Source organism: Pelodiscus sinensis, chromosome 1, assembly GCF_049634645.1.
Source record: "Pelodiscus sinensis isolate JC-2024 chromosome 1, ASM4963464v1, whole genome shotgun sequence".
Taxonomy (NCBI): Eukaryota; Metazoa; Chordata; order Testudines; family Trionychidae; genus Pelodiscus; species Pelodiscus sinensis.
In genome coordinates this window covers 40,712,713-40,738,396 of record NC_134711.1, presented here as the reverse complement: position 1 = coordinate 40,738,396, position 25,684 = coordinate 40,712,713, and the positions used below count along the sequence as shown (strand labels likewise).

Below are 25,684 nucleotides of genomic sequence, written 5' to 3'. Positions count from 1 at the left end.
AGATTAACACGTCTTGTTCACATAGCACTAAACATCTGCTTGATATGCTTAATAGTAATAAATCTTTGATACATCTGTTTCTAAGCAAAGACTAAATTTCCATATTTTGTGAGTATTTCAAATCTTTTTGATTGAAAGAAAGTAATTTAAAGCAGAATAAATTATTTTCTGTGAAAACTGATTCTTTAGGTTTAGGATGCATAAAAACTCAAAAATTAAAAAATCTGCAGTATACAATAGTTTCTTGGGAATTTATTTTTTCAGAATAAAAATGTTAAAAATTGTTCAGTTTATTAAAATATGGAAATATTCTTGTGCATATGAATATTACTGTATCTGTACACAAACAGCAATATTTTTTAGAAAAAACAACCAGTATTTCATCTAGCAATGAGCTTGATCTGAAAAAATGATGAATAAGTTTTCCATGGGTAAAGGAAAAGGAATTTTGCAGTTGGATCTTTTAATGACCTCACTGCTACTTTATATACAAGTATGTCAGACAAAATATGCTTCTCATGTTGCCAATGTACCAGTCTTCTGCTATATCCCATTGTAATCTTAGTGGCATATCCACATTTCAACAAATCATTATCACACCCACACAGCATCTGACCAGCAGTGATATAGCAAAGCAGGCACACAAAGCATTTATAAACCTCAATCAATGTCTACTATGTGCATGTGAGTTATTTATTTTATCATACTTATTCCACCATGTCACAGTCTCTTGGCTCCTTTATTCACTTTTTCCATTGTATTATTAATTATGTTTATAATCTCATGCAGAATATGTGGTAATATCTAGAAAGACACTTTGAAGAAAATAGATACCAAAAACACTACTTACCTCACCCCACATTGGCTGAGTCTGTGCTCTAGTAGAGTTCTAAGTAACTGTGACCTAGTGAAATCTGAGAAACCATGCAGAGGAGGGATTTGTTGTTCCAGCAGGTATTGACCTTGTGGGACCAGAAAGAAAAACATAATTTTATAATAATTTGTTAAGTGTTCACGCAGCTTTTCTTTTAGTGCTGAGGTGGGATTGGAAATGTATCATATTTTTTCTGAAGTGAATTGAATTTATGATGTCATGTTTTATTGAATTACGTGTATTGCTACATTCTGTGAAGATCTTGATCCTACCAGGTAGTGAGTGGCTTCAGCTCCCTCTGGAGTCAATGGTAGTTGAGGGAACTCATTACCTTGCAAGAGTGAGCCCTACATGAACTTCTGCCATATGTAAATTGTACCAAACCACTAACAGGGGCCTTATTCAAGGTACTTACAATCTGAGGCCCACTGAAGTCAATAGGAGTTTTTTCCATTAACTTCAGAGGACTTTGATTCAGGCTTTAAAGGTACGTCTAGACAACGAGGCTATTTCGGGTACCGGAGGCTACCCCACATCTTTTAAACATGCCCGTTATTTTGAAATATTTTTCAAAATAACGGATGTGCTCTTTCAGCATCACAGTAACCCTCGTTCCACGTTATTTCGACTGGGCATGTTATTTCGAAATTTGGCGCTCTGTAGACACACCCTAAAAGTATAAGGGAGTAAAGATGATCCGATTTTTTTTAATTGAAAAAAATGCCAATTAAGCAGAACAAACTTTTCAAGGCAATGGATCAGCTTTGACAAAAAGGTTTCTCAGGTCCAGGATAGAATTTCTGTGTTTGTAAGCAAGAAAGAAAAAGAAACTAAGGGTGCCTACCCAGCACCCTAAACTCGAAATAAGACACAATTTGCGCTACGCAAATTGCATATCTTATTTCAATTGTATTTCAAAATAACACACTATTTTGACACATCCCTTAACCTTTGTGGAACGAGGGTTTTGGGGATGCTGAAATACCGCTCTCGTTATTTCAATTTTTTTTTCAAAATAACGGATGCATTTAAATGACATGGGGTAAATGTACCCGCAGTCTAAATGTACCTTTAGAGACCTCCTCTCACCACCACGTCACCCCTTAGCCTAGGGCATTCACTTGGGGTACGTCTAGACAGTGGGGCTATTTTGGGAGGCATCCCAAAATAGCTACCCCGCATCTTTTAAATGCGCCTGCTATTTCAAAATATTTTTTTAAATAATGGGCACGCTGTTTCAGCATACCTGTACCCCTCATTCCACGAGGGATAAGAGATGTGTCGAAATAGCATATTACTGTATTTTGAAATTTGGCACTGTGTAGATGCACCAAATTTCAAAATAAGCTATTTCGAAATACAATCGAAATAAGATAGGCAATTTGCGCTACGCAAATTGCCTATCTTATTTCGAGTTTAGGGTGCTGTGTAGATGCACTCTTCATAGGCAGGTGGATTTTCAAAAGTTTCCTGAAGGAGAAAGGAGAGAACTTGATATACATGAAACCTACCTCTCCATGGTGGAGTTTATTCCAAGTGTAGGGGAAAGTGTGAAGGAAGGCACAATGTTTTACATTACATCCTAGTGTACATATAGCACCACTGAACTGTTTTAGTTGGAAGCCAGAACAGATGGATGCTATTCAGTTTTTCATTTTACATCTATAGAAACACTGTGCTAAATTACTATGTGGCGTCATTGTGAATATTCCAAGTGAGTCTGCTGCTTTCCTCCTCTCTCTTCCCCTCTGCAGCCAGGAGCAAGAGAAAGCCACAAGATGAGTGCTTTTTCCTCACTCCCTGATAGTCAGGGGCAGAGGAATAAGAACCCAGTGTGTACAGCTACCGCCCTCCTCCGCCCTCTCAAAAAGGCACTGGTGGGGGTTAGGGGCAGCCCAGGAAGTGGGGACCGCATCCCCCCAGCCAGCCCCTTTCACCAGCCTGGCTACCTGCTGCATAGCACGGCAGCCTGCAAGAGAGCCCCGGGAGCCCAGCTGGGAACAACAACCGAGCACCCCCGCTGGCTGGTTTCCTGCTGAAGTGCCATACCGGGTCGCACTGGCTTACTTTCATATTTGGTCTCAAAAGAAAAACAGAGGCCATAAAGACATCCTCTTTTGTATCAATAGAGTACAGAGGATAGAGCAGCAAAAAACAGGACTGTCTATAAAAGAGGATGAATGATCACCCTACCTGTACTTCTTAAAAAGTATAGCTGTCCTTTATGTAACAGCATACATTTATTGGTTTATTTGTATCAAGTTAACACATTTCAATGAAGCAAAACAGATTTTTTTAGACGCCATTGAAATTATAGAAGTAGATACTGAGATTGAAATTATAGAAGTAAATATTAAGATAAGGAGAAAAATAAACTTGGGAGAGAACTTCAAATCAAGGATTCTCTTACAGGCTAACCAAGTGTACTTCCAGCAGGATGGGATGAAAGGCAGAAGTTCAGTCCTTTTACTTTAAATATTCTTGCTTTTGTGGATTTAAGTCAGGCTGCCAACTTTTAATGCTATTTGAAAGTGTTTATGTGGTTTAATCTGCAATGCATTTACCTTGAGGCGCTCGTCCTCATGTTGACATATTTATGAATTTCTTAATAAGACCTTAGAAAGAGATTTGGAAAATACACTGTCAGTCACTTTACTTTGTAGGATTAAAAAGAATCCTTTGTACTAACCTCTTTCAAAGTTCAACATTGAATTTCTTCCTCTTTTGCTTAACAAAGCATGGAAAATGTCAGAAAAGGTATTTGTCTACCTTTTTCTTTAGAGCAGGATCAAACTTCAAAGTCTTTGCTAAACTTTTTTTGCACTGTGAGGAGTTTCACAACTTTTCTCTGAAATTCTTCTGTTATTTACAGTATGGAAATATTTTATAGTGCTTTAGATCCTTCCTAGAATTCTGGTCAAAATCCTTGAGTCTTTACAGTCATCCTTGTTTCCACAAGGAGTTTGCTCGGACTGTAGGATTTGACTGCTTGAACAGAAATGTTACAGACAGTACCTTTTGTCCCTGGTTAAGTCTGTGCAATGGTGTGAAGAGCTCTGAAACATGATTCTGTACCCTGCTGACCAGTTCATCAGCTATTCAAGCTGGTGTGTGAAATCTTTTTTTGGATAACTATGTTGAAGCCTGGCTCCAAGATACAAAAGTAGAGAGAGGAGGCTGCATTAGAATCTCCCTGACTGCTATGAGCTAGATAGAATCCTGTTCTGCTAAGCAGGAAGAAAAAGATTTATGTGTCCACAAAAGATATTTTTTATTTCTGGAAGTTATTACTGTCAGAGCTGATAGTTAAAGCAAAAGATGTGTATGTTTACCTTTAAAGGCAATGGGATGATGAGGGTGTTTTCATTTGCCTTCAAAGAGTGAAACCTTATGGGTGACAATGCTGATCAAGAGTCTTATATCTGAGCATTGGGAGAAATGTGAATTCATGTACAAGGCTAGCGTGATAATATTGGAAAAGTCTGAAACCGGAGTGCTGCAGTGACACTTTCAGCTTCTGAGTCATCCTGACTCTGTGCCATTATTGATCAGTTTTTGTTTTATAGAGTATCACAATATGATAAATAGTTAAGCATTTTTGTATGGGATTATAGTACTTGTGTATGATGTTTTAAAATCAGTTTTTAGTTTAGTGCTACAGTGCAAAATACCTGATTCACAGAAGTCAGGTTAGCACTTTATGTGTGAAGAACTGCTTAAGTGATATGCAAATCCTTCTGACAAAATCCCAGCAGCATTACCAATATGCTGGATGCCATTCTGGTGGCCATTCTATGAGAGGTTGTCAACATTATGCTCATTTAATTCAACTGATTAATATCTGTGCAGCACTAACAAAAGTAAAGCACTATGAAAAGTGCTAATTGGCAGGCGAGTAGTTTAAGTCCCTTGTAGGTAGGCACCACTAGTTAAAGACCAAAAATGTCCTAAACTGTTGATGTCAGTTCAGTCACAGAGACCTTGATGGAACACAGAGCTGGCCTTTAAAGTATGGGTGGGCAATAATTTTTGAGGGGGGACACTCCAAGAATTTGGTAAGTGGTTAAGGGCAGTACTATTCCATAATATTAATGGAGGAGATGCAGGATCTGAGATGGAGGTTGAGTGCAGAAGGGAGGTCAGGGTAGTGGACCAGGATACAGGAGGAGGTGTGGGGTCTGGGAGGCTGTTTGAGTGAAGGAAGGAGCTGTGACCTGGGGCAGGAGGCTGGGGTGCCAGAGTGGGGTGCAGAGGGTTTGGGTTACATGGGGTGAGGGTACAAAAGGGGACATGGGTTGGGGGAGGGAGGGGTTGGGGTGCCAGTGGCCATAGGAGGCTCCCAGGCAGCAACCCAATGGGTCCCTTAGGCAGAATCCCTGCCTTCCATGCTGCCACATGCTGCTCAGAGCAGCCACCTGTGGCACAATGAGCTTCTCTGAGTACCACAAGTCCCAGGGGGAGAAGGGTTGTTTGCACACTTCCTGCCCTGTAAACACCACTCAGGCAGCCAGTGAATAACAATTACAAAATTGTTCTTCTGCAGGGAGTCACGTAAATGCTCTTTTTACTATATTCTGCAGTTTTGTAATGTGGTGGTTGATATCTTAAAAGGTTTAAAATGTAAATATTAAATACTTTGCAAAATAAAACTCTATACCAAATAAATATACCTACCTAACTCTCTAAAGCAGAGGCAAGCAAAACACAGCCCATGGGCGGGATCCAATCCATCAAGTTGCCAGATCCAACCTGTGGCCCAGTGGGAACCTCGGACAGGCTCTCTGTCTGCCCTATCCCTGCACACCACTCGGAGAGGATGCAGAGGCTATGTGCTTCTCTGAGCACCATGAGCCCTGGGGGGGAGGGAGAAGGGTAAGCTTTGTGCACTGTCCCTGCCCCCAGCACAATCTTTCAACTCCCATTGGCCGGAAATTGGGGTGGTGCCTCTGGGGAAGAAGAGGGGCAGCAGCTGGGCCACAGAGAAGGGGCAGGGCTCCTGCATTTGTCCCAATTTTGCCTTTGGAGAAGGTGATGAAGTGAAGGAAAACGGGGTATAGATTCCAGTCTCTATACAAGGGACCCCACTCCTTTAACTAGGACCCTTGCTTATGAACATGAGTTTTTATTCTCAAAAATATTCACAAATATGTATATGATATATTTGGCTATCTCTAATCATGTGGTGAAATTTGGATACCTTTGGTCAAACTGCATAGTGCTTTACTCCACCAACAATCCTATTTATTTAAATGCAGTTACTCTTAGGGCTTTTCTACATGGCTCCCTAAGGTGAGAATCTATAGCTCACCAGCTTGCTGCACAGTAATATCCCATGTGAATAGTGGTACAGTGCAGTTAAAGCCTCAGTGTGGCTTAACATACTATACCAAGCTGCACTTGTGAATTTTCACTATGATCATTTACAGTTTTTATTTTAATTAATTTTACGGGAATATATCAGTGTTTGTTACTACTACAAAAATCAGATGATGATTAATGCCAAAAAAAACTATTAATAATTTTTAGTTAAGCATTTAGGTTTATTTTGGTGGCTGGAAAGATGGGGATAAAGTATTCAATAGAATACTGCTTTGAATTCCAGTCACCAGTTTTCTGCAGAAATAAAACAGAACTCAAAACACAATGCCATCTCTGAGTTTAAGGAAACAATATATTTCTAATCTGCAGTAAAAAAAATTCTTTTGAATAAACTATTTACTGTTGTAGACTTAGAAATATTAGCCTATAAATATTTACATTTAATTCTTAGGCCACACCATTTCCAGTGTGTACAATCAACTTTGTCTTTTTCTCTTATATTGGGTTTTTGATTTTTTTCAAACGCTTCCCTGGTTTCTGAAAATATATTCTTATACAGATTTTTGTTTTCTTCCCATTTAGTGTGTCAGATCATTAAATCATTATCCTCTAACAGTTTGAAATGTGCACATGGTGGGTGTGAGATTCATCAGTATGTTGATATGTGTATGCATTTCAGGCCTTGCATGCATGCCTGTTTATTTATTGTGCCCACCACTTGTCTAGACTAAGATATAGCCTTACTTCAATGGGTAGCTTTTCATATGCACACAGACAAATGTATTATTGAAATAAATGTATCCCATTCAATGCATTGTACTTTCTGAATTTAAAATATATATATATATCTTTGACAAAAGTTGAGTAAAAATCAGGAAAAAAATGCTTTTTGTAAAATTGGAATTATTTTTGGTTAAAAATTGGTTTAAACCAAGAACAAAGGGGCTTAACTATGATGTACCTGCAGTAGTGTCTAAATAGGATGTCACTGTACTGCAAGATGATACACTCAAATTTTAGACAGTTGCACAATAATTTGCCATGTTATACAAGCCTTAGAGTGAAGTATCATTCACCATAAATATGAGTGGTAGAATATGGATCCCATCAGTACATTTTTCTTTTTTCTTTCTTGATAATAGCTGAGCTTTTCATATAAGATGATGGAAGAAAATGAGGACTCTATTGAAGACCATCTCACTGCTTATGCAATTCAGCTTAGTATTCAAGAATCAGTTGAAGCCAGTCAATCAACATCTTCCTATTACCATGACAGGTACCTTAGTAAGTCAGAAAGCACATACATGTGATAAGAACATAGCAAGTTTTTTAAGTGTTCTGGACACTTAATATTTAATATTTAAATATTTTTAATTTTAATTTTAGTTTGGCTATCATCTGTGTTTACCGGTTTGTCAGCTAGGCACTGTGTGAATAAATGACTATGTATGTATTGTATATTGCAATATAACTTTCTTCATTAATTACATGCTAATAAATAATTCTCTCTGAAAAAAAATGGACAGTGCTTTGTTTGTAGTCACTTGGTTTGTCAACACTGCATTGTAAACTCAAATTAGCAGACGCTGCCTTTGTTAACCTAGTACTTAAGCTTCTACACTCAGTCCATGTCCAGAAATAAGGTCAAATTTATTAAGGTCAATGTTTTTAGCACCCGATTTTGTAAAGTCAGAGGTGTATATGCACAAGAATTTGATGCAATTTAAAGTAGTGCATCCCCAGTAGGAATAATGCACTTCCCCCCAGCTTGAAAGCAACAGCAAACAGTCTTTTTGTGCCCTTTTCTACCCTGGTTATTCATGTAGATGCCATAGCAGAGTAAACATGGAACCATTGTGAATCCCGTTGAGTATCAATGCATTATGGCAGTCATAGTAACAATGGTGACCTTATGCTTGAGTATTTCTAGAGTGAATCGAGGGTCTGCCAGAATGAGGAAAAATCTTGGGAAGCCATGAACAGACTCTGAGTGATTGGCAAATGCCTCTGGGATTCAATTCTTTGGACACAGTGGAATGCCAGTTCTTGTGCTGTGAGACAAGCACATACTGATGGGACTTCATAGTGATGCAGCTATGGGATGATCAGCAGTGACTGCAAAACTTTCGCATGCATAAGGTCACTTTCATGGAAGTTTGCCACTTGCTTTCTCCCACCCTGATGTGCGAGGATACCAGAATGAGACCCACTCTGACAGTGGAGAAGTGGTGACAGTGGTGATTGCCCTGTGGAAGTCTGCAATGCCAGATAGCTACCGGTCAGTTGGGAATCAATTTGGAGTGGGGAAATCTACAGTGAAACTGTTGTGATCCAAGTAGTCAAGGCAATCAACACCTTTCTGCTGTGGAGAGTAGTGATTCTGAGAAACATGGAGAACATAGTGGAAGGTTTTGCCGTGCTGGTGTCGGGGACTCGAACCCGGACGGCCTCTTTTCGTTGTCTGACCGCAAAGGGACAGGCAACACCAGCAAGATCCAATCACAAGCTCTTTATTGAATAGTGCACACTTACAATAGAGAGCGGCCCGTCTCCAAAGAGAACCAGTCCCGATTTCATTTACAGGTAGGCTTATATAGACAGTTCCGTCGTGTCATAGACTATTCGCCCAAGCAACCCCCCCTTTCTTAGTTAGAAACTTTTAGTGTTCATGCATATCTTGGCCAATCATACATTGTGGCCTTAAGCAACTCATAATACATCAGCAACTTTCTTATCAGCTGAGCAGACCAGTACCAAACAACGAGGAGACAGTTTGTTAAGATCCGAGGGAGAACAGAAACAGGAAGTTACCTTGTTAGTTCTCAAAACAAGCTGTTCCTCAATACAGCTGGTACAACAATGTAGCTTTTTACTTATCTTACTCCCTTGCTTAACTCACGTCTCAAATTTTGTTCAGGGACTACCCAGAACCCTTTATTACATTTGCTTTAGCATAACTGCACTAGGCCGACTATTCTAGGACCTAACACTGGGGTTCCCTAACTATGGTGAGACAATAGACAGAACACACACCATATCTTGGCAACCAGCCACCTTGCCAAAGAGTACATAAACAACAAGGGGTACTTCTTAATGGTGCTGGTGGATCATGAGGGCTGTTTCACTGACATCAGTGTGGGATGGTTGGGAAAGGTGCATGACACGCATCTCTTTAGAAGCACCTGCCTCTTCAGAAAGCTGCAAGCTGTAACTTTCTTCACAGACCAGAACATTAACATTGGAGACATTGAAATGCCAATAGTGATCCTTGGAGACCCAATCTACAACTTGCTCCCATGGATCAAGAAACCATACACTGGCAGCCAAGACTGCAGTAAGGAGCAGTTCACTTACAGACTGAGCAACTGCAGAATGGTGGCACAATGTGCTTTGGGACATTTAAAGGGAATGTTATGCAGTCTACTGACTATGTTAGACATCAGCGACAGTAACATTCCCATTGTTGTGGCAGCCTGCTGTGTGTGCTATAATATTTGTGAGAGTTAGGGGGAATGTTATATGGCAGGACGGGAGGGTCAAGGCACAGTGCCTGTCCATTAATTATGAGTAGCCAGACCCCAAGGTAATAAGGAGAGCACAGGGAGGGGCACTGAAAATGAGAGAGGCTTTGAAAGACAGCTTTGTGACTGGCTAGACAGTGATTTGAGAGCCATGCACTTTGCTCTTAATGAGGTGTTCATTAATTCAGTGTGCTTGCCTGATGTCCCCCTCCCCCTTCAACACAACCATAAAGAGTCTGTTGTTCAGAAATCATGCATTTTCATTTAGGGAATACAGCAGGAGGTGGAAATTTTGTGAGGGAGTTGATCACAGGTGAGAAGCACAGCCTTTGCTTCAGAATGCATCCCTGGGGGTTGGGTGTGAGGCTGCCCTTTACTCCCCTCTTTCCCCACATTGCAGGGTCACTGGGAGAGGAGGCTATGGAACTTGGTGAGGAGGGAATGTGGTTCTGCAGGGGCTGTAGAGGGTGTCTGTGCATGTAGCTGTCCTAGAAGCTCACCATGTGGTTCATCACATCACATCTGCATGGTCATCAAGACTCTCTTCTGATTCTTCACTTCCAGCTCTCAGCATACTCTCCTGCGCTCATGCTCCACTCACACCTCCAACAGCAGCATATTCCTCCAGTCCCTTAATCTCTCCCTGTCCAAATGGGTGAATTGCATTTGCTCCTTGAACATGTCATCCCTAGTCTGTTTTCACCCATCGATTTGTGCCAGCCAGCAGAGCCAGTGGGGAGTGTGCAGCATGCTTGCTATTGTCCCGCTGTAATGAAAAGTAAAGGGCAGACTTTACAAGAGATACCGTCAAGTGTAAAACCTAATCTGTTATCATAAAAGGGAGGTCTGTCTAAAGACAATGGAAATGTGTTATGTACAAGGCCACAGTTATGCTTTTAAGTGACCAATATGCACAGATTTCTTAGGGGAGCAGTTGGGGAGTAGGGGATCATGATAAGGAACAGGCCAGGACTCAATCCTGTGGGGGAAATGGAGGTCCTGGCATGGGGGCAGGGCAGGGTCTCAAGCCATGCTTCACTGGAGACAAGCAAATGGAGTTTTGCTGCAGAGGCATCAGCTAATTTCTTCCTCTGCTTCATCCAGGTTGTCATGCAAGATTTCAGTCTTCGAATCACACTGAGTGATAGGGAGCAGATGGTGACAGATTTTGGCCAGAAATCTGGGCCTTGTGCTGCTATGCTTTCTGCTGCAATGATGCCAGACCACTTACTGCTGGCTTGGCATAGAAAGGTATCCTACCATGGAAGATGGAATAAGGAAGGCCTTGTGAGAAGGATTAAAGAGTTCCTTTATGACAGCTTTATAGAGATGTGTAAGGAGGATTCCCACTTCATCTCCAGACCCTTAATAAGCTGTTCTGGGGTCTCCCTGCTGTGTAGTAACTGTGGCTGGCACAGATCACACCCAACTGCCTTAACCTACTTGTAGCATGATAAAAAATGTGAACTCACCAGAAGAGCCCTCTGTGGAATCAGTACCTGCCTGCAAGACATCCTGGGAGGAGGGGATTATCTTCAACATCTGCTTCTTGGACTGAGCCGTTGGGCACTCTGGTGCTTCTCATGGAGACATTGCTGCGAACCTGGTTGCACTTGCTGCAGGCTGCCATCTGGGAGGTTCATCGGGGGGCTGTCAGTATCCAGGAGGCCCTGTGGGAGAGCTTCCACCCTGAGGAGCACTAAGAGCCTCCCTGGTCTGTCCCACTGGGGGCTTGTGACTCATTCCTCCCTCATGTCCTTCCACTTACCCTCCCTAATCCCCCTTCCTGATGTAAAATAAAATACATGTATTTTCATGAACACAAACTCTCTTTATTTAACAAAATGGGGGTGGGGGTGGGGGAGGGAATGAAACTCTGATGAGACTGGGGAAAGGAGGCAGGAGAGAGGGTGGGAGAGGGGAGGGGAAAACCTGGGAGGAGGGAGCTGGAAGGGGAAATCAAGGGGAAGAAGGGGGAGTGGAAGCTCAGGGCTCAGGGTTGCGGGTCTCGCTGGACCAACTTGATTTTCATGCGAACCTGCTCCTGGGTTCGCATGTGGCCTTTGGTGGCCAGGCTGGCAGCTATCCTGACATTGACGGTCACATTCCTCCATCTAGTGTGGAGATCATGGACATTGGGGGCATCCCCTCCAAACCTGAATAAGGTCCATGATCACCACTCTGGACCAGGAAGGTGCCCACCTTCTCCGGGTCCTGGCAGGCTCTTGGGAGCTGGCAGACTGCTCCTGGGGACCAGTGGAGGGCTGGCTGCTAGTGGCTTGCTGGCTCATGTTTTGGGGCCACTGGGTCAGGGGCAGTGACTTCTGGCTCTGGGCTGGCAGGTTTGGAGCTGGCACAGGCACTGTGGCCAGACTCTACTCCTTTAAGGGCTCCAGGGATGGGGGGGAAGGAGAGAGAGTGGACACCAGGGCACCTGGGAAGGCTGGAGGCCCCCTATTTCGAAATAAGTGTCTACACGGCACTTATTTCAAATTAACTATTTCGAATTTGGCATTATTCCTCGTAGAATGAGGTTTACCAAATTCAAAATAAGCACTCTGTTATTTCGATTTAATTTTGAAATATCAGTTTGGCTGCATAGACGCTAGTAAAGTTATTTCAAAATAAGGGCTATTATTTCAAAATAACTTTGCTGTGTAGACATACCCCACCAGACTTCCTAACTCCCTTCTCAAAATGTGATTGCTCTAGCCCTTTCTGTGTAGTGCAATCATAAGAAAACATGACTGTCCATCAAACTTGTCTGGCCAGAGGACAAAGAAAGTCATTCATGGGAGTGTAGAATACTTTTGGTGGACTTCCAGAGCACAAGTGCAGTGCACTTGAACCCTGAGTGAATCAGGCTCAGACTCTCTACCCTGTGGTGGGCATGGGTCTGGGCACTGGGATTAGTGTGGCTTGATGGAAGGAGGGTAGACTTGAGTCTGAATTATATTGCAATGTAGACATTACCCTGAGTATTCTGTAGTTATAACTACATTTAAAAGGCTTTCTGGGGAGAATTCTGGCCAGTGTGCAGAAAATGACATAGTAGCCACACTGATACATGTATATTTTGTAAAAGAAGCTTTAGGCCTGGATGGAACAAAGATTCATGCATACGACTAACTTTGTGGATGTGATTAATCCCATTGATTTCAGGGTTGTGTCCTTAATGAGCCTCCAGAATCTAGAGCTGAGAAACCCAAGGCAAAATATAGGTCTGTATAGGTGTGTGGGGGGGGAGGGGGAGGAGGAGGGAGAAAAAGCTCTTTGCAAGAGTATTTGACATAATCCCAAACATGCAGAATACACCTCTGATTCATAGATTCCACCTCACAGCAGAGGTCTAGAAGAATGTCCTGTACCAGAGATTGGGAAGAGCCAGAATACAGGAAGACACTTCTGTCTCATGACTCGCCATGGATTTTCTGATGGAAAGTTGTGCAATGCCTGTCAAAATTTCACCCAATTATAGTAACTGAAGAAATTGTATTTAACTATCTGATCTCATAGCACTTCCACTCCCAAAATGCTCACTGAAGTCAATGGGAATTACTCTTACAGAGGAATGTAGGGTTGGACCCTAAAACAGCAAAAGTGTTAGAACTGTAGTACAGTTACATGTTTTTAATTGTGAAAAACAAAACTACTGAGTTTTGCATTAAAGGCATATTTAGTATTTTTTAAAATAATTAACATTAGCATAGGTTGTTTTCTGTTTGAGCCAACTACCTTCAGACATAACATGGAGGTAGTATTTCAGTTATAGATGTTGAGTAAAATTTTCAAAAGTGCCTAAATAATTTAAGAGCCCACAGGTCCCATGGGCTTTCAATGAGAATTTGGCACCTAAATACTTACATTATTCTAGAAAATGGATCTTGAATTTCTATGTCACTAAGATGATTTTGAAAATATTACCGGTTAGCTACCTCTATTTTTGAAACAAAACTTGGCTTTAATGGGAGTTGTATGGCCACCATATGTTTCTGATCACTATAAGTTGAAGAAGTTTTTGTAAAATGATGTACAGTATTTGAAAATGAGGATGAAGACAGATAGGTGTTAACCATCTAATTCAATGTATGACTCTAATCCTATAATGGGATTGCTGGAACTCTATGTAAGTAAGGGCCTGTCTGTGGCTCTCACTGCAAGAGAGCCTATTTATTTACTGAAGCCTGTGACTGGTGCCACTGTCCATTTCCATCTATGATTTGGCTGATTCCCACTCTTATGCTGCTGTACTCGTCATAATATCTCAGGGTCCTGGCAGCCACTGGCATTTTTACCACTGTATCATTGAGCTCTGCTCTGAATAGGTCTAAGCACAGCTCTGTTTGGTTATGTCTATAACTTGCATGAGGATGAGCATTGGCAATGGATGAGTGGGCTATATAGGATCATGTGCCCTTCTCCCAAGATTTGCTGCTTGGCTTGTGCTGGGCATGTTCACATGGATAAGCATGCTCAGTAACACTGCTGAAGCCGGCTGCCCTCGTTCTGTTCCCAACCCTACTATCAGCAGGCCTGGGTCATCTTTGGCCTGAAGCCTGGGGTCCAAGTCTGTAACTTCAAATTCTCACCCTGTATAACATTCCTGAGTAGTCTGCCAGGTCACATGGTGAATCAAGATTTGTAGCTGAGATTATATAAACCTAAAATTGAAACCAATGGAAACAGGTGATTAAAACCACTACAAATTGTGTTTTAATGTAATATATATATATTATGTATACTTGATATAATTTTTCATCCCTTCAACAGATTTGTACCACCCAGTGATCAAAATAGGAAACTTGTAGCAGCCATAAGACAAGGTACAAATATTGAAATAAAATATTAATTTTGTAAAGCACTTAAATTGTCCTATTTTTTCACATATGCACTATATTTTATTTCAGGCCAAATATTAGATCTTCAGAACGATGTGAAACATAAATATGCTTTGGATGAAGCTGATGAAAGAGGCTGGTTCCCACTTCATGAGGCTGCAGCTCAGCCAATTCAGCAAATACTTGAAGTCATTTTGGATGGTGAGTGAGCTCAAGACACCCCAGAGGGCTATGAGACAGGAAAGATACAAGACATGACCGGTGAAAAAAAACCAAGGAGCAATAGACAGACAAGAATAGAATCAATAACTGCAAAATGTATGAGAAAACTCTTCTCTGTTGCATGGCATGGTCAGTTATATGGGCCAAATTCTCTTCTGGTGTAAATTGACATAGCTCTGTTAACTTCAGTGAAGCTGCAACAATATACACCAGCAGAGAAGTTGGTTGATTTTGAATGACTTTGTTCACAAAAGTACAATTATTCAGATAAGAGTTTAAATTAATTTTCATGCAGATATTTATCAACACGGTATTTGTGTTATATCCTAAATGTCTGTCATTTTAATTTTGTGTTTTATTTTCTACTTCCTGAACTGTAGCATCTTATAAATCGATGTGGGAATACAAAACATGCGATGGAGAAACACCATTAACTTTGGCAGCAAAAGCTGGTCTTGTTGGAAATGTAATAACTTTATTGGAAAAGGGAGTTTGGCCTAATACCACAAACAATAAAGGAGAAACTCCCCTTCTCATTGGTAATGGCTTCCTTCTATTAGTTAAATCAATGTAACTCCCGGAGTTTTCAATGTTTTAAACTGTTGTGTACAGCTTCTGTCTTCCCCCAAGCCAACCATAACAAACCTGTGTTAATTTAGTAAGTTTTCAGAGTTAATTGTTGACTTTCTGGTCCCTATGGGCATGTCTACATTGCATCATATGCCCAGCATTCGAACTAAAGCTCAAATCTAACCCCTCTCCCATCAACACAAAATTGGGCTGATGCAGGGCTCAGACTCAGGGTCTTAGGATCCTGCACGGGTGGAGGATCTACAAGAAGTATTCCACAATCCCATGCTCAAACTTTCTTTGTTCTCTAGACCAGTGTTTCTCAAAGTGGTCTGCAAAACCACTTTGAAAAACCTGTTAACTGGCCACTCTGGTGTGTTTACTTACCAGAGCCATGGAGCCTCACCGCTCCTATTGACTCCATTTCACCATTTGCAGCCAAGGGGAGCTGCAGGAAGTTGGTTGCAAACAGCGAAACTGAGGCAATAGGAGCCATGAAGCTCTGTAGCTGTGGCACTAGTAAGTAAACACACCAGAGTGGCCAGTTAACAAGTTTCGCAGACCACTTTGAGAAACACTATTGCATTTATCTCTGCATAATGCAGTGTAGAAACTGAAGCCCCAGATTGGATCCATGGTTCAAGAATTCCTAACCTATGGCTACAAATGAGTATACGCACTCAAGCCCTAAGTTAACAAATCCAGGGCCCACTAACTCAAATTCTACTAATCCTGCCATGTAGACATATGAGTCTGATCCCTCACTGTCAAAGTCTGTGGGAGTTTTGGTACTACCAGAAATGAGTGTAGGAGGAGATCTTGCATGATGTTATAGGGGCATGTTTCAGAAGCACTCGTGTTAGGTTTCTTCCCATAGTAATCAATTTATGTCCATAGAATTATAAATATCAGATAAAATGTAGGTGAAAATAATGAAATACATTCTTAAGATGAACAAATAGAGTTTGGGCTACAAAAGCACAAAGAACATGGTTATAAAAAGGAGTTGATCTATAGACTAAACAGAAGGAATAAATTTGTACATTTAGGAAAAGTACTTCAAAATAGCTTTTAAGAAAGTTGTCTAAGAAGTTTTACCAACTACCTCTTACCAAGAGATTGCCAAGGTATCCTGGGGAATTTCCACTCTCATGCGATATGAAAAACTTATTCAGTGGACAGAACAAATGGCACCAGTCTCCAAAAGAGTCATCCCTTAGAAAGGGCAAATCAGGGCAACCACTCTGGGTCCCACATTTTGGGAGGCCCCATGGGCTGTTACAACTGGCCAGTGCCGTTGGTCCTGGAAGATGAATCCATCACTTCCTAAAGGCCTGCTAGCTTATTAGAAGTTAGTGGAGACAGTGGTGAGCTAGGCTACCCACATTTCAGTGCAGCAAGCTCCCCACCCCAGCCAGAATCCTGAATCTCCCTGGCACTATGGCCAACAATAGGCTCATATAGCAGCAGCAATCAGCCCAGCACCAGGCTGGATCCCTCCTGCCATCCAATCACCAATGTAGAGAGGGGTCATCAAGTGGGCAGGGGGGCTGATTTGTCCTAGGTCCTACATCCCCTTCTAAGCCAGTGGGAGTTGAGTTGTCCGGAACCCTGCACTCCCCCAGGGCTGGTCTTGTCCTCCAAGTTCACTGCCCAGATGAGATCTATACTTAAGATCTATACTTAAGTGCCAGAGATTGATCTTCTGGTGTTCAATTTAGCAGGACTAAGGATGTTAAAATGTGGTTAATTGACTAGTCGACTAGTCGATGGAATTTCCATTGACTAATCAATAGGCACTTCCGCATTCCTCCTTTGAAATGTACAAGAGCCCCAGTAGGCTCTTGTACATTTCAAAGCAGGAATGCAGAATTCCAAGTACAGCCCACGGCCAGCAGGAAGTCCCACTGACTCTGGGCTGCACACAGGTGCCTGCTTTGAAATGAACAAGAGTCCCCAGCAGGGGCTCTTGTGCATTTCAAAGCCATGGAGGCTGGGGTCAGTGGGGAACTCACAGTCCCCCGCTAATCCTGGGCTCCATGCTATGGGCTCTCTTGCCCTTTGGAATTGTGCGGAGGCAGTAGCTTCAAAGGGGCAGTGGCTGCACAGCTTATCAGCTGTGCGGTGGCTGCCCCTTTGAAACTGCACTCCACATGATTCAGTGGGGAGGCAGGGGAGTCCCCAGCTGACCCTGGATTCCATTTGGCACTTCCTTGGAAACCCGGGTTCAGCTGAGGACTCCCTAGTTGATCCTGGGGAAATGTTGCGGGGAGCCTGGGATCAGTTAGGAATCCCCAGCTGACCCCAGGCTCTAGGGCTGCCCGTTTAAATCCCCGCAGAGGCAGTGTTTTAAAGGGGCAGCCCACCGCACTCACAGCTGATCCCAGGATCAGCTGTGCAGCTGCCTCCTTGGGGTTTCAAAGTGGCAACGCTGCCCTGCAGCGCTGCCACTTTGAAATGTCCCTCCCTCCCCTTTGCTGCCTCTATTTTATATTGATTAGTTGACATTACTATCCTATAAGCAAATGCTTATCAACTTGGATGTTTTACAAGTAGTTGTCTGTGACTGGGGATGGCCTACTGGAGAATATATATAATGTAATTTTATTAGATTTATAGGCTGACTTTGTCAGAAGTAGTTAGTTATTTTCACTTTCAGCAAAATATGTGGGAAATGGTGTGCAACTAAATTAGTAAGTGAAACTTCTGTTCAAAGACAGATTATTCTTTTGGAACTTTTTCTACTGATATATTTAAATAAGCGTTACCATATATTAGTAATTTAGCTTCACCAGCTTCTAGCTGTTGTTAAAAATGAAAGTACCCAAGGTCTTATGAAGAAAATCAATCTGTAAAATTAATACATTCCCCTCATCATACATACTGAAATATAATTAGACTTATTAAAATGTTACATTTGATGGGTATTAACTTTTACCAAATCTAATCCCCAAGAATACCCAATGAAGCAATTAGTGTATTAAAATGTTAAGGCCTGAGTCACAAAAGATCTGTAAAAGTTTCTTTAGAATGTATTACTTTGTATTACAGTACAGTAATGTCAAATCCATAGTACTTTTAAGGTAAGATATTTATAGCCATTGCTGTTTGATAAATACAAGAAATTTTTTTTTCTTCCCCATTAAATTTACTCCGCTGGAATTTTCTATTTATGATTTTCTGAAAGGTGGAATTTTGCCTGTGAAGTTTTCTTACATTATGAGGCTGTTGTCGTTTGGAATTGAGTCCATGGGCATGTAGGGTGCTCTGCACCTTACGGTTCAGTGCTAGTCCCAGTGAAGTCATTGAGAGCATCATCAAGCACTTACCATTCAATATAGAAAGAAACTCAGTATTGCTTTTCATTTAACTTAATGACTCCTGAACTTACTCTATAAGGCCAGCTCTATACTAAAGAGGAAAGTCAAGATACACAATTCTATCTTCGTTAATTACATAGCTGGAGTCCAAGTATCTTAAATTGCATTTTGGCACTATTCACACAGTGGGAGGTTGATGGGAGCACATGCTCCCATCGACTTTCCTTATTCCTCATGAGGAGCAGGACTACCAATGCCAACGGGAGCATCCTCTCAGTTTGAATTAGTGGGTCTTTACTAGACCCATTAATTTGAACACTGGAAGATCGACTGTGGTAGTGTTGATCTTCTCTGTAGTGTAGACAAGCTCCAAGAGAACTACAGATTAGAGAACTCTCAAGTTAGGTGCATTCCATAAAATCCCGTTATTATCATTATCACAGAATAGAGATCAGCTGAAACTAAATAATCACCAAGAATGTTTTTGATAGGAAATCTTGTAAATGAATTCAAACATATATGGCAGGTTATTATTGCTGAGGCCTTGGAGTATCACAGAATAATGGAGATTTGTCCAAAAATTCAGGGTGAAAATCATGCTATCCCTTGAAAGCAAGAATCTTGGTGAAATCAATGAAAGTTCCATTATAGATTAAAGATATACTACCAAACTCATACTAAATGTGAAAGTCAAGACAAAGCACAAAAAAGTCTAGAACCATATGAAAATAAAGGTAGAAATATTACTGTTAAATGTTAAAATCTAACCGTTCTTGATCTGGGTAGCAAAATATGCATGAATAGAAAAGTTTCACATAGACAGGTAAGTTGTGCTGGTCTTGAGTTGCTTAGTTGTCCATTACAATTTCACATTTCAGATTTCACAGTTGGATCCATGAAAGTCCAGATTTGGCCTTTAAGTATAACAGATGTCAGTATTATCTTGGCTAGCAACATCCAGCAATCAGTTTAGACATTAACATTAGAAACTGACTTAAGTTGGATACAGTTGGAACACTGGGGGAATGCTGCTGAATATTCTTTAGCATTAAAAGTAAGGGGCCTTCTTCAACTGTGACAAATGGTAGTGCATGTTATACACTAGATACAAGTTGGAAAGAAGAATGGGCAAACTAGTTAAGTAGTGAATTTATATCAACATAGTGTTGAATAGAAAGCCAGCTGACCAGCTTATTTTTCTCCAAACACTGAAAAAAAATGTAAGCCTGACAATTCATCTTTTGGCATGTGTAACAAGATCTCTCTGTCTCTTTTTCCTTCTTTTTCAATATTTTCAAGCTGTGAGACAGGGCTCTTACGAAATGGTACTGACTCTGATTAAATACAACTGTCGCATCCACCAGCCATGCGTAAAACGCTGGTCAGCAATGCATGAAGCTGCAAAACAAGGCTGCAAAGAGATTGTTTCTCTACTTCTGAAGAATGGAGGAAATGTACACTTGAAAGATGGTTATGGGGTAACGCCATTAGGAGTTGCTGCTGAATATGGTCACTGTGATGTGCTGGAACATCTTATTCATAAAGGTATGAAGGCAGGTAAACGTTTGTGCCTTAGCAACTGCATACAAGTTGTCTTGTTACCATAGCATATGTTAGGTCACATATATTTGTTCACATTAAAATGGAAGTGTCACTGATATTGCTATATTTTAAGAAAAATAAATATTGAAGATCACAATGAGCTAGGGAGCAAGTTTGGTCTAAAAAAAATCTATTTTAATTTTAGCTTGTTAGTGTTGGTTCCCCATTTGATTGTCTCTTTCTTCACCTTGGTTCTAACAATAATCTACTCATTGCTGGATTATTTGTTCTGTGATCACCAGGAGACAGCAAGGGCATGTTCACATGGCAATCAAAATCCCACTGCAGCAAGTCTCAGAGCCTGGGACAGTTGACTCAGGCTTATATTACACGGCAAAAAATAGCAGTGTAGATGTTCCAGTTTGGGCTGGAGCTCTGCTCTGAAACCCCTCAAAAGGGGAGGGTTACAGAACCTGAGCTCCAGCCCAAACCCAAACCCAAACCCAAACCCAAACCCAAATGTCTGCACTGCAGTTTTTAACCCTCTCTTCTCAAACCCAACTCAGTTGACCCATTCTATGAGGTTTGCTGCCGCACATTTCTTACTGAAGTGTAGACATATCCCAACAGGCAGCTTTTTTAAGCCTATTTAATGACTTTCCATGAATGGAAACCAATGCTTGGCACCATAGAAAGTCAGGAACCCTGGATTTCAGTGGGTAGATAGCATTAATATCTAACCTCAATGGACTGCAACTCTTTCAAGTGTGTTGCATTCCTCCTCTTTCTGAAGCCTCAGTTTATCCTACTCCTTTCAGTAGCATAAAGGTAGATGAGGGAGGAAGGCAGGGAATCTTAAAGGAGCTGCCATTTGCATTATTGTTATGGTATTGTTTTTATAGGGAACCAGGAGACATGAGTTCTGTGTCTCTCTCACTGACTTGCTATGTGACCTCTGACAAATCAATTAAGAGCTCTGTATTTGTTTTCCTAACTGTTAAACAGGGACAATGACCCTTTAAGATCAATGATAAAAGTGCTATGTTAGTAAATTTGAAACATTATTGTTAATTTATATTATAGTGCCATAGTATGCTAAAGGTTTTACAGACAGGAGTAAAGACAACATACTTACCCTTAAGCCCTTACCATTTAGATGAATAGTTTACCAATGAAAGATCTAAGGTGTAACTAAAAGAGTTGTGCTTGTACAATGAAATTGAACAGGTACCTTGTGTCATGATTATGAGGGTTAGCCAGCAGCCTGGGGATTAAAGGGTTAACTACACCTAGCCAGGTGGAGTGACCAGTAGGAATGTAGGTGGGACTTTCAAACAGGGGACAAAGGAATTTGGGTTTTCCTTTCTCCCTTGTGTCTGTGTGTGTGTGAGAGTTCTCTGCAGCTACAGAGAGGGACAAGCATGTCTCTCTCTCTCCAAGACACCATTCTTCATTTTCTGTAAGTAGGGTAAAGTTTAGGTTGTTTTGTTAGGTTTTATTGTTTTAAGGATTGGGTACGGGATCTGAGATCTGGCACTGCTTACAAGATGTTTTGGCTTTTCTTTGTAACTAAGGGTATGTCTACACTACAACGTTAATTCGAACTAAGCTAATTCGAACTAACGGATCCAGACTAAAAAACTAGTTCGAATTAGCGTTTTGCTAATTCGAACTAGCATGTCCACATTAAGTGGACCCTGAACCGGGCTTAAGGATGGCCGGAAGCAGTGCCGGCAGGGCATCAGAGAAGAACTTAGAGCATGGAGATGCTTTCTCAGGCTAGTCGAGGGCTGTGTTTAAAGGGTCCCGACCCCCACCCCAGACAGACAGTTCTCAGGGGTGCCCAGCTTGCAAAGCAGTCCTGGCTTGGATTGCCTGGACTACCCACACTGGGCACATCACACCACTCGGCCATCAGCCCGGCTGCACTTGCCGCAGGCTGCCATCTGGGGAGAGGGGGCAATTGGGGGGCTGCAGGAGAGCTTCCACCCCCAGAAGCCCGCAGAGCCAGCCCAGTCCTCCCCATCGGGGGCTCGTGCCCCATTCCTACCTCACCTCCTTCCACTTACCCCTCCCTAGCCCCTCTTCTTGATGTACAAAATAAAGATAACGTGTCTTCCAAAATGGAATCTGTCTTTATTGAACAAAACTGGGGGAGACTGGGAAAAGGAGGTGGGAGAGGGGAAGAGAGAGGCTGGGAGAGGGGAGGGCAACTAAAATGATCAGGGGTTGGGAACAGGTCCCATATGAAGAGAGGCTAAAGAGATTGGGACTCTAAAAGCATGAGTGGGGTGGAGAGGGTGCATACAGAAAAGTTCTTCATTAGTTCCCATAAAGAAGGACTAGAGGACACAAAAGGAAAGGAATGGGTAGCAGGCTTCAAACTAGTAACAGAAAGTTCTTCTTCACAAAGCAAAGAGTCAACCTGTGGAACTCCTTGCTGCAGGAGGCTGTGAAGGCTACAACTAGAACAGAGTTTAAAGGGAAGTGAGATCAAGTCCATGGAGTGGTATTAGCCAGGGGGTAGGAGTGGTGTCCCTGCCCAAGGTTTGTGGAAGGCTGGAGAGGGATGGCACGAGACAAATGGTTTGGTCACTGTCTTCGGTCCATCCCCTCCAGGGTCCCTAAGGTTGGCCGCTGTCGGCAGACAGGCTACTGGGCTAGATGGACCTTTGGTCTGACCCAGGACGGCCATTGTAAGCTCAGGGCTCAGGGTCGGGGGTCTCACTGGACCCCCTTGATTCTCTTGCACACCTGCTCCTGGGTGGCCAGGCTGGCAGCTCTCCTGCCCTAGACGGCCACTTTCCTGTGCCTAGTGCGGAGATCGTGGACGAGGTCCACGATGTCTGCACTAGCCCAGGTGGGTCCCACCCCTTGCGGTCCTGGGCAAGCTCCCAGGAGCCGCCAGCCTGGTCCCGGGAAGAGGGGGAGGGCTGGGGTGCATCGGGTGGGTGGCTCGATCCGTGCCAGGTGCAGGGTCTGCTGGCTGGGTGCTGGTAGGCTTGCACCTGGCACGGGCACCGTAGCTTCCACCAGACCTTCCACCAGAGCTCGTGAACTGCTGTAGCTAGTAATCCCAACGGTGAGAACCAGAGACCCAGGAGACAGCCACAACGCAACCCCGTGGAGTTCTAGGGAGAAGCAGCTGCCAGAGAGTTTGAAAGACCCAGCTACCATATGGGATGTTGATCCAACCGAAGCAGCAGGAAGTAACCGGGGGCATGTGCCAGAGCATCCTCTTCCACCCAGGTATCCTCGGCGTGTTTCTCCTGGATTCCCCGTGCGGGGACTGGCAGTCCATGCTGCTGCTAACAGGGCCCTGGGTTGGGACCCGGTGGAGCAGAATGGGCCCGGGTCCCCCTACCAGTACATTAGCCCCTGAGCAAACTGACTCTGGCCAGTAGGCCATGCTACCCTGAACTAAGGGCTACTATTTACTGGCTCTAGCCAGTAGGCCACACTATTCTGAATGGAGGGCTACTATTGACTGATCTGGCCAGTAGGCTATTCATGGACACTTGCTAGTGAGCCATACTGCCCTGGACTGGGGCTCATTTACTGATTCTGGCTAGTAAGCCATACTACCCTGCACTGAGGACTATGTACTGACTCTGGCCATTGGGCCACACTGCCTCGTGAGCCGGGCCACTTATGAACTCGGGGTTACCTGGAGACTGGGGAAGTTTCATGGATTATAGAGATGGCCAACTACCTTGTGGCCAAGGCGGCAATGTCTGCACCCTGGAATGTGGTCTCCCCAGTTATGGGGAATGCATACACCACTCCACCCTCCTTTATAATAATTAGGGGTCTCAAACTCAATTTACCTTAGGGCTAGTGCCAGTCCTCAAATCCTCCTATTAGGCCAGCAGGCACCCTGATGTGCCCTCCTGCATATCTCCTGGCCCCTCCTGCGGGTTCACATGCTCCCCCATATACTTCCTCTGGTGTGGTCTGCCACTCCTGGGTGATCTAAAATCTGCCAGATCTGCCAGTGCAGCAGGGCTAAAGTGACTTCCTGCTGCTAGCTCCATGCTGCTGCTAGCACATCCCTGTGGCCTGGGGGAGGTGTGCACAGAGCCATCCCATCCATAGGTGCAAGCCGTGAAACTAACAACTCATTTTGTGAAACTGACTAGATATTACTGATACCAATGTCCCTGATTTGATCACAAGCCTCTTGATAATTGGAGCTTTTTTTTTTCCTGAAAGCCCCGGCCACTTTATTAGAATTAAGCCAGATCTGTAAAGTTTACTATCTGATGTCTCATGGCACCAGTATCAACTCTGATTGCTCTGACTTAGTACATTATGTGTTTGTTGGTGCATGGTATTAGAAGAGATTCTCAGGTTTCTTCTTGTTTTTTTTTTAAGGAAGACTTTTGGTCTCATGGTTTGTGGAGAAAATCTAGAAAATGTGCCCCAAGTTCAACCAAAGACCTCACACACTAAAGCTATGTCTAGACTGCAAGCCTCTTTCGAAAAAGCACGTCTAGACTACAATACGCGGATCGGAAAATCGATGCGCTTTTTCGAAAAAGAGCATCCTGACTGTTGGACGCTCTTTTGAAATTAAAAGCCACCCGGAACTGCTTCTGCCAGGGCATGGGGGCAGCATTTCCTTCCGGGTGCTGCTGCCTGCCCTTTGCAGAGACGCGTGGTTAAAGGGACGCCCCTGAACACCCGTTGCTCTACTTCTGCAGCTGCCTTTGCTGTCCCTCTAGGAGGTAAGCAAGGCATTGCAGTGCTGGTTTGGAGTGCTCAGCTTCCTGGGACACCCCAGCAGATTTTTTGTTTGGAGGTTTTTCTGTTTTAGACCCGTTTTTTCAGCATGGAGCCAGAGCTGCCCATGGGCAGGCAATGGCCCCATGCCATCATATTGCAAGTGTTGCTGCATCTGCATGACACAGTCATGAGGCTACTTCCCCATCTGGACCCAGACCAGAGGTATGAAGGGATCATCCGTCATGCAGCCCCACTGCCCTTGCCTCCAAACTTCTTTGTGGACAGGCGTGTTTGGAGGCTTGACACCAGCTCTGACTGGTGGGACCGGCTCGTTATGCAGCTCTGGGATGACCAAGAGTGGCTACGCAACTTCCGGATGCGAAAGACCACTTTCCAGGAGCTGTGTACCTGGCTCGCCCCTGCTCTGCAATGGCAAGACACCCACCTGCGGCCCGCTATCCCCCTGGAAAAGAGGGTCGCCATTGCCCTCTGGAAGCTGGCAACCCCCGACAGCTACTGCTCCATGGGACACCAATTTGGAGTGGGCAGGTCTACTGTTGGATACATCCTGATGGAGGTAAGTCATTGTCTGGGGACAGTCACAGTTTGGGGTGGGGGGAAGGGTGACTGTCAGGAAGGGCAAAGTGGAGTGGGAGTAGGAGGGAGCTCCTCCACTCACCCTGAATTGTTGGGGGGGGAGTTCTGAGGAGGGGATTCCCAGGGTGTTTGAGAGGGAAGGTGGGCGGTGGGTTC

General features: G+C 43.2%; 1 protein-coding gene across 8 annotated transcripts in view; it reads left to right on the top strand.

The window, feature by feature from the left end:
- ASB15 (ankyrin repeat and SOCS box containing 15) overlaps positions 1 to 25,684 on the top strand; it is a 55,234-nt gene that overhangs the window by 360 nt on the left and 29,190 nt on the right. For 4 of the 8 annotated variants that reach the window (XM_075928586.1, XM_075928576.1, XM_075928595.1 and 1 more), the window contains exons 1-6: positions 354 to 954; positions 7,336 to 7,469; positions 14,485 to 14,537; positions 14,622 to 14,753; positions 15,155 to 15,313; positions 19,964 to 20,221. In XM_075928586.1, the coding sequence (XP_075784701.1) occupies positions 925 to 954; positions 7,336 to 7,469; positions 14,485 to 14,537; positions 14,622 to 14,753; positions 15,155 to 15,313; positions 19,964 to 20,221 (766 nt within the window). In that variant the 5' untranslated portion in view covers positions 354 to 924. Of the gene's footprint in view, positions 1 to 338; positions 955 to 7,335; positions 7,470 to 14,484; positions 14,538 to 14,621; positions 14,754 to 15,154; positions 15,314 to 19,963; positions 20,222 to 25,684 lie in introns of those variants that run through there. The other 4 variants (XM_075928617.1, XM_075928605.1, XM_075928611.1 and 1 more) reach the window with 4 other exon arrangements.